At 45.6% G+C, this 7,990-nt stretch overlaps 2 protein-coding genes across 3 annotated transcripts in view; one reads left to right on the top strand and one right to left on the bottom strand.

The window, feature by feature from the left end:
* Window positions 1–99: 99 nt before the first annotated feature.
* LOC108015690 (uncharacterized) lies at window positions 100–1,216 on the top strand. Of its 2 annotated transcripts, XM_017082219.4 has the most exons (3): window positions 110–331; window positions 406–636; window positions 700–1,216. In XM_017082219.4, exons 1-3 carry the CDS (start codon window positions 260–262, stop codon window positions 1,030–1,032), a joined length of 636 nt encoding a protein of 211 aa, XP_016937708.1. In that variant the 5' UTR covers window positions 110–259; the 3' UTR covers window positions 1,033–1,216. The 2 variants fall into 2 exon arrangements, with proteins under 2 accessions (XP_016937707.1, XP_016937708.1); XM_017082218.4 differs by having other exon boundaries at window positions 100–331; window positions 406–1,216.
* Window positions 1,217–1,330: 114 nt separating this feature from the next.
* Dhc98D (Dynein heavy chain at 89D) overlaps window positions 1,331–7,990 on the bottom strand; it is a 34,374-nt gene continuing 27,714 nt past the window's right edge. The window contains exons 37-47 of the mRNA XM_065866393.2: window positions 7,675–7,746; window positions 6,506–6,971; window positions 6,223–6,365; window positions 5,650–5,980; window positions 5,456–5,587; window positions 3,536–3,747; window positions 3,010–3,150; window positions 2,765–2,869; window positions 2,287–2,388; window positions 2,012–2,158; window positions 1,331–1,653 (exon numbers count right to left, since the gene is read on the bottom strand). Coding sequence (XP_065722465.2) covers window positions 1,504–1,653; window positions 2,012–2,158; window positions 2,287–2,388; window positions 2,765–2,869; window positions 3,010–3,150; window positions 3,536–3,747; window positions 5,456–5,587; window positions 5,650–5,980; window positions 6,223–6,365; window positions 6,506–6,971; window positions 7,675–7,746 — 2,001 coding nt within the window. The 3' untranslated portion in view covers window positions 1,331–1,503. The remainder of the gene's footprint in view (window positions 1,654–2,011; window positions 2,159–2,286; window positions 2,389–2,764; window positions 2,870–3,009; window positions 3,151–3,535; window positions 3,748–5,455; window positions 5,588–5,649; window positions 5,981–6,222; window positions 6,366–6,505; window positions 6,972–7,674; window positions 7,747–7,990) is intronic.

Below are 7,990 nucleotides of genomic sequence, written 5' to 3'. Positions count from 1 at the left end.
TGAGATGATGGCCCCACGATTTCAAAAAGAAAAGCCACCCCATCTGGCAACGCTTTTCGGGCAAGGGTTTATTGATTTTTCCCCAGTTCTTCACACCAGCTGTTCGCTGGAGCCTGCGCTCTAGACCCCGGGGTTGATTGGAGTTTGGGAGTCGTACAGAGGAAGACAATAAAATTGGTTTGTATTGCCATCGCGTGCAATTCGGTTTTTTTAGACATACTTTTAAAGTGTTAAACAAAGTCCAGTTTTAAAAATAAATATGGAGGATAGCGGCATCGACAGCGAGGACAGGCAATCCAACATATACGAGGATGGAGCAGCGGGATTGCTGGTAAGTATATTTGACAAAAGACAACAACAGCTGAGAGAAGGAAATGCAATTTTCCATTGGTAACGTCACTGCAGAAAACGGCCAGCGGAGCCCCCAAACATATGTCGGATCTGGAGTTTGAGGTGGCTTTCAGGGGTGCCGGCAAGGTTTATGCCCCCACGACCATAGAAATCGATGAAGAGGAGGAAGCTACCGGAGGTGGTCGAGGCCATGAGCCACCCAACACCTGCCGCATACTGCAGCGCAAACTGGAGCTGAAGGTCGAGCGTGCCCGGCGGAATTACACTCAGTTTCAGGAGGAGCAGGTGTGTTTTGGATCTACTCAATACAAGGGATTATCTGTAATAGATTATCCTTTTTATCCGCAGGCCACCAAGACGCAATCCTCCACTCTGATACCGATCAATCGACTTCCCATTCCTGGCGAACCGGAACACAAGCCCCTGGTGGACTACAAATCCGAAAGCAGTGATGAGGCCGAGGAGATCTCCTTCTTTCCGGCCCAACTGAAGCGGTCCAAGCGCCGCCAACAGAACCACGAACTGACTGATACCTTCAGCATACAGGAAATGACCATTGACTCGGATCTGGAGTCGGACGACAGTGCTGGCACCCAGAATCTCGAGCTCCTGCTGCCCTCCATGAAGACAACCATTTTGGATAAGTTCAAGGGCTGCTTCGGATGCTGGCGGCGAAGGTAATGCCAGGCGGAGGAGCGGAGGCATATCATCAGACGGTTCAGGCACAAATCACGTTATTGACAGGCACTAGCAACCTACGTACTTATAATAAACTCCATTGCCACTACAGAGCTGTAAACATAGATTTATTTGGCTTAGTAAAATCCATTCGATAAATATTAATAAATACTAAAAGAAAGATGTTTTTAATTACATATTTTGGAAAATCGGGGTAATCATATAAAAGTTGCCGAAAGGAAAGTATTGTAGGAATTTTAAAGTTCACTCACCCATTTTCTAAAGAACTATGTTCTTCAACTTTTGTTTTTGTCTGAGCTATTTGCAACTTTTCGATTACAATTGTTTTATTTACAACTTTTCTGTGAACATAATTTTACGCTATTGCTGGAAGTACTGGAATATGGTACAAATAAATTCTATTACGAACAAACACTATTAATAAATGTTCAGTCTTCAAATAAAAAAAAATTCTTATGTATCTGTATTGAGGGTTAAGCAGACGCCCTGTAGAATCCAGTGACTGAGATCCTCTGAGGTGGCCAAATTGGCCTCAAATACCAAACCGACACCCATCGCATTTCTGCGCAGCGAAGTTGTGTAAACCGGGGCCAGGTAAGTATTCTAAGGAGAAAATTGAAAACAATATTAGTTAAGGTTGAAACAATTTAAGGACCAAGTTCATGGTCTCCCCCATTTAAAGCCATCACTTATTTTACTTCCCAAAAACTCGGAAACAATTAGCACAACAGTTGCCCCATTAGTTGGCTGGGAGGTTTTGCGGAAGCTGGTGGTAATTTAGTGCGATGCATTTAAACAAATATCAACGTAGCCACGCCCCGTCCGTCGTCCGCCGCCCCCTGGCATATGTAGATACAAGTGCACATTAGTACTTGTCACTGCCAGACGGCAGCTATCCTGGCTATCCCGACTATCCTGGCTACCTCCACAGGCCCACCCAGATCCCGAAACACCAACCAACCTGCAGCTTGAGACGGTGTGCCTCGATGGGCACCACGGCGAGAATGGCCAGCTCTTCGACCAGGATCTTGGGATGGGAACGCGCCAGCTGATTAGCGGCCAAGTCAAAGCGCCCGCCCTCGATGTACAGACCGTGCACGAGGCAGCCCTGCAAAAAGTTGAGCGATTAAAATGCAAACAGAATTCCTAATTACGAAATTAGTGCCAGCCCCTGAACCAGAATGGAGTTGGGTCATCGTTTTGCATTTAGGAGGAGGAAGTATCGCTTCAACTCACCGTTTCGGGACGCTCCTCCACATCGTCGGGGTCCGCAAACTTGGTTACGTAGGTAAAAAGCGTGGAGCGATCCAGCGGCCAGGCGTTGCGGCGACAGGCAATCTGAAAGGATGGAACAAAAACACTCGGAAAATTGGAAACTGAACAAAATAAGTAGTTATAAAAATATTTGGGAAGAAACCAAATTATTGAAATTAAAAAGGGATTCTTAATACATTTAAGCAATCAAGTTCAAGATTTAGAAATATAATCACTTCATTGGAAATAGTTTTTCGAACCATTTAAGTATTAGTTATTGTCCAAATAACAACAAAAATAAAATCAAAAATGTTTTTTTTTCGAAATTGAGAATATAACGTTCTTGAAATTAAGATTGACCTTATAAAAATATCTCATATTTATTATTTCCGATGTGAGCGACTTTATTTTAAAGTGTATAGCAGGTGGCCCCCGTAAAGGCGTGACAATACAGACTCACCTGCACCAGGGCCGTGAGATAACTCTGCGGTATATGCAGCCCCGACAGCCACATGACCAGGGGTTCTCCTGAAAGCGTCCAGTATTTGTATTGGACGGCCCGGAGCTGTGCGAACGATAGAAAGGCTGATTAGTGGACACGGACACGAACTCACCTTGATTGATTTTGCGCTTAGCTGATTAATGAGCAGCGCGGCTGTGAAAGGGACTGGTTCGAAGGACTCCACTCGACCCTTCTCGACTCACCCGCAAGTGCTCCAGCCAGCTGGCCAACTGTTTGCATGTCGCCGGCGCCAACTTGCTCCACGCGGCTGGCAGGAGGCCATTGAACAACGAGTTGGCAATGTTGTCCAGCACATTGTCCATGCCGATTTCGCCGGCAATGGCCTGCGGAGAGCATGCAATTAAATTAAAAGGCACAATGGAGAGGCACATGTGTGGGCGTGACTGCAGATCCTGGGGCCAAGACAAAGCCCGCCCCGAGTTCATTTGCATTTGTAAATTTATTTTGGCAACAAAATGCAGAAGCCTTAGCTCGGGGTTGGGGATGAAAATGGGGATGGGGATCTCGATCTCCCAATTGGAATTTCCGCAATCTCCCCCAATCGCCCACATTCAAATTTGGACATTGTTTGCTTGGTCGCCAGCCAAGTTGGCAAATGCATAAACAAATGAGAAATGCAAAACAAGGCTGAAGGATTTATGTGCGGCCTCTATTGACAGGCCATATACGAGAAAATCCCTCTTGGTATATCTATATTGAGTTAGTTACCTTGCGAAGCAGCTCCAGCGTCTTCTTGATCCGCACGACCAGCAGATTAAAGCGGTCCAGCTCCTGGAGGAGGACCACCCCGGTGGGTGACAGGCTCATCTGGATCTGTTTGCGGATGCGCCATGTCTCAAAGGCGGGTGGTAATTTCTTCAGTATACCGGCTGCCACCGAGTCGATGAAGTCGTCGCGACTGATTCCTCCAGTTCCCTCGCCTGGATGCAGCCAAAAAAATAAAATAGGGGAACGTCAGTGGGGGATTGTGGTGGTGGCAGGTGTCAGGACAAAGGCAAGGAAAATGGCGCAGTAATATATGCAGAGCCTGTGGTTTTTCCACTTGCCTTTTTTACACCATGTCTTTCCCGCCCCGCATTTCTGTTGATTTTATTAATTTTCCCCTTTATCTGGCAACCAAATAGAATTTTTTCCCTCTTTTCGTTCCCTGCTTTATTTTTTGTTAAAGTGTCAATTAGCAAATACTAAAGCTCATGAATATGCAAATTATCGGAATTTTTCAGGGAGCTACTCAATGCTTTATCGAGCATATTGGTGTATTCCGTTTAAAGAAAAGTAAGCCCGAAAAACTTGACTTAAACATAATGCTAGCTGGAAATGAGCCCCTTTTGGGAACACTCTGTTCTAAAGAATTCGCGTTTTGCTTGAATGACATTAAAAAAATACATAAACAAAATAAAGTATTAACCTATTATAATTTTACTGAAATATTTAAATCACTTAATTTAGATTTAAAATTTTACAAGGCGTATTATTTATTGGTAGCGTTTTAAATGTTCCCTGCAGCTGAACTGTTTTGGTCGACCGTATCTTGGTGGCGTATCTCGATGAATTGAAATAAAATGGTTAAACTCGATTTTTAATCAGTGGAAATATTTGTTCTTATTATTATTTTTATTTACACTAAATGGGCGATGGCGGGGTGGCTTTTCTGTTTACGCTGAATACTTTACCAGGATTGACTTCGGTCGGTGGTGTCCACTTGGTCACTTCATGTGTGCGAATATATTTAAAAAAGTATTCCAAATTGTATATACAATTATTTACAAGGCCACACATATATAAATATGCATGATTGTGGGTGGGTGGTGTGAGGGTGAGTGGGGCGTTGGGAGTTGGGACGTGGGGCATGGCATGGAAAGTGCACTCTGTGATGGCGGTTTTAACACGTTTAAGCCCGTAACGCAAAATTATCGACTTTTGTGTGACGTTTTCACCATTTTTTGGTACTTCTGATGGCGGTTGGTGCGGTGAGGTTTGAACTCGATTCGCTGCGATTTGCGGCAATCCGATGAAAGTGAGTGAATACCAATGGGAGTGGGGATGAGGAATATATATATATGGGATCCATATATATATATGCCTGTGCACTGCCCTCCAATCTGACCCGACCCATGTGGGCTACGTGTGTGGTTCTATTTTAATTTTTAATGTGTGCATTGCTGTTGTGCGCCGGCAATAATGGCGCATGCAATAAAGTTAATTGCAAAACCGCAACTAATTAATTAAATTAAATTAAAAATTCAACATGCCAAAAATACAACATAGCATAGCAGAGCGAGTGTGCCGGAATGAAAATCAACAAGATAAAATGTAATAAACGGCTGACAATTGGCACACGTTTCATGCAAATTGAACCATTTACCATTTACCATGGGTGGCCGATGCTCATATCTATATTACATTATTATCATTACTTTTTTCCGATTCCAATTCCGATTCGAATTATCGGCGGATAGGCGAGCGAGGAGCCACTAGTGCGTGTGATATCCAGTGTAATATGTGGGTTTTGCGCTGTGCATGTTGGGGATGGTATATGGTATGGTATGCTATCTCTCGAGCAGATATGCCCGCGGGTGTATGTCGGTTAAATATTGGATGGAATCCCCAACCAGGATGGCCACTCACCAGTCTGCGGCTGCAGCTCAATCAAACTGTTCCAAATGTTGCGTGCCGCCATTGTGTAATAACCGATTTCCGCGTTCGGATGCAAACCAAATACATCCGGCTTGTTGACCAGCGGCAGTTTGTCGATGTGTGCTGTTATCAATGCATTATATATGTAAATAGCTCAGGGATATGGCTCCAAACCCTCTGCTCACCTATGTAGTCCTCTTTCAGTATGGTGTCCTCTTCCGGCAGGCAATAGTCCACATTTTCATCCTCGTAAAAGTGGAATACCTTGAACTCATCGAATAGGAAATCACCCATATACTCGTTCATATAGCAGTTGGTTATGCGTCGGTCGAAGTCATCGATGACCCGTCCACCATACATCACCTCGCCAATTAGGTACTTCAAACTATTCCACGGTATTTTTCCCGTTCCGCAACGAGTTAGGTAAGTGCGCAGGATTTCGGTGCACACTTCGAAATCCGTGTCGTTGAAATCGTACGCTATATTCCAGCCCAGTTTGTCGTACTTGCGACGTTCCTGCGGATGGGAAATGGTTACACAAATTAATCGAAGTGCCTCCAACTGGACGATCAATATCAATTTGCTGCAACTGCTGTTACTGTTACTACTGCTCCATCAATTGTGCAACTTCACTCTGAAAAGCTTTCAGCTGCTAGAAATTAAGAGATTAATAAATAAACAACTCCCACACACTCGACCAGCTGGGCTCCATCTGTAAATAGCGATATCTACGGCTTACTATATCTGGGTTCACTTACTTGGACGACGGCATGGAAGAACGCCAGCACATAGACCAGTGGTCGGAATGCCTGATGCGGGCAGCTCTCGAGGCGCTCCTGACGCACTTTGAAGTACGTGGAGCGCAGATTTAGCTTGAGACCATTGGGTGGCTCGGTGACCACTGTAAAGCAAAGGGATAACTTGTTAGACCAGTTGAAAAAATATAAAAGCCATGTTGTAGATACTACAAATATTAATATCTACCACATTTTTCAAAAATAATGAAAATCATAGTTCGTGATTTATATCATTTCCACTCACCTTTCAAGGACTTCTGCAAAATGCCGATGGGGAAGGTGGGCGTGGGATCTGTGGTTATCCACAGCCTAAAGTCCGGATGCGGATTCTCGATGCGGTCCAGATACTTTTCCAGTTCCCGGACGAATCTGATCAGCAGGTGACCGTTCTGCAGCATCAGCCACATTCCTTGTTTGATGGCCCCATCGAGCAGACGCAAGGCGGCCTTCTCCTGGCCCTGACCCAGCGAAATGTGACAGAAGTTGGACATACCGACAATAGAGTCCGCCAGTTTGATCAAATCATTGGTGGGATCTGAGCCGGCACTCAAGACAAAGCAAACCGGTATCGTACTGGAGGTCTGTTCGAATATGGCCGTGAAGCTAACCACTGGCGGCATAATATAGAACTCATCCATCGTTTCCACGATATATTGATTTATACTCCGGAAAATGCGATCCACGCGGAAGCAGCGCAGGAACATTAATTTCTGTGGGCGAGACGGGAAGGAGGAAATCCTTGGGCTTTAGACATTTTAATACCCTCAAAATGACAATGAGCCGACGACAGCTCGTCATCAGTCCTCCATAGTTGGCCAGTAGCTGCTCCATTGTTGCTGTTGCTGTTGCCATTGGGTGTTGCCAACGATTTCTGCGGTTTCGAGCACAACTCAAGTGCAAATTGGGCTCGCTTCGCTTGGCGCTGGTTTCAAGTGCGACTGCGGGCGCAAATTGCCGCTCATCTAATGGTTCGGAAAATTGATAAAATATGGTAATGCACACAGGCACAGACACCCAGAGAGACATTCATATATAGGGATACTGCCAGGCATGCTGGCTGACAAAAACAGGCTGCTAATAACTTGAGAGGAAAATGTGCGCCAAAGTTGCAGGACGTAGCAAAAGTCGAGTAAAACTAAACGCCCCCCCCAAAAACCGAAGTGGTGTCCTTTTGGGTAAGGATATGGGTTTGGGTTTGCGCCTGGCTTGTACATAATAATCCACTAGAAGCGGGCATAAAGTACGAAATCCAATAACGCTCAATGGCAAACGGGCAAAAGCAACAGCAACTCAGGAGGAGCATCTGAAGACCGAGTTGGAGGAGCAGAGCAGCTCCCGGCCAGGACCACTCGAGGCTGAAAGCATGCAAAGCGAGTGGATGAATACACAGCAGCGGCAGGACGCAGCACTTGCCTGGAATGCATTGCATTTGATGTTGTAGTCGCCCGGACATGCCACCTCCTCAGGATTCTCCAAGTCGAACCACTGAACGATGGGCAGGGCACAGGACACAGGACCGAGTGGGCCAAGGACCAAGGACCAAGGACCAGTACCCGGTTCATGGGCATTCGGATGACGATGGCGATGGCGATAAGTGCAGGCAAAATGAGCGTCGGCAACGGAACGGAAGTCAGTGAATGCCACATGCCAGTCAGAATCAGAATCAGAAGCAGTTTCGTTCCCATCGACCATCCGAGTCCAAGTTGTTGGGTTTCGTTGTTGGGTTGGT

The sequence above is a fragment of the Drosophila suzukii genome, chromosome 3 (genome assembly GCF_043229965.1).
Source record: "Drosophila suzukii chromosome 3, CBGP_Dsuzu_IsoJpt1.0, whole genome shotgun sequence".
In the NCBI taxonomy this organism is placed as follows: Eukaryota; Metazoa; Arthropoda; class Insecta; order Diptera; family Drosophilidae; genus Drosophila; species Drosophila suzukii.
This window is presented reverse-complemented; position numbering and strand designations above follow the sequence as displayed.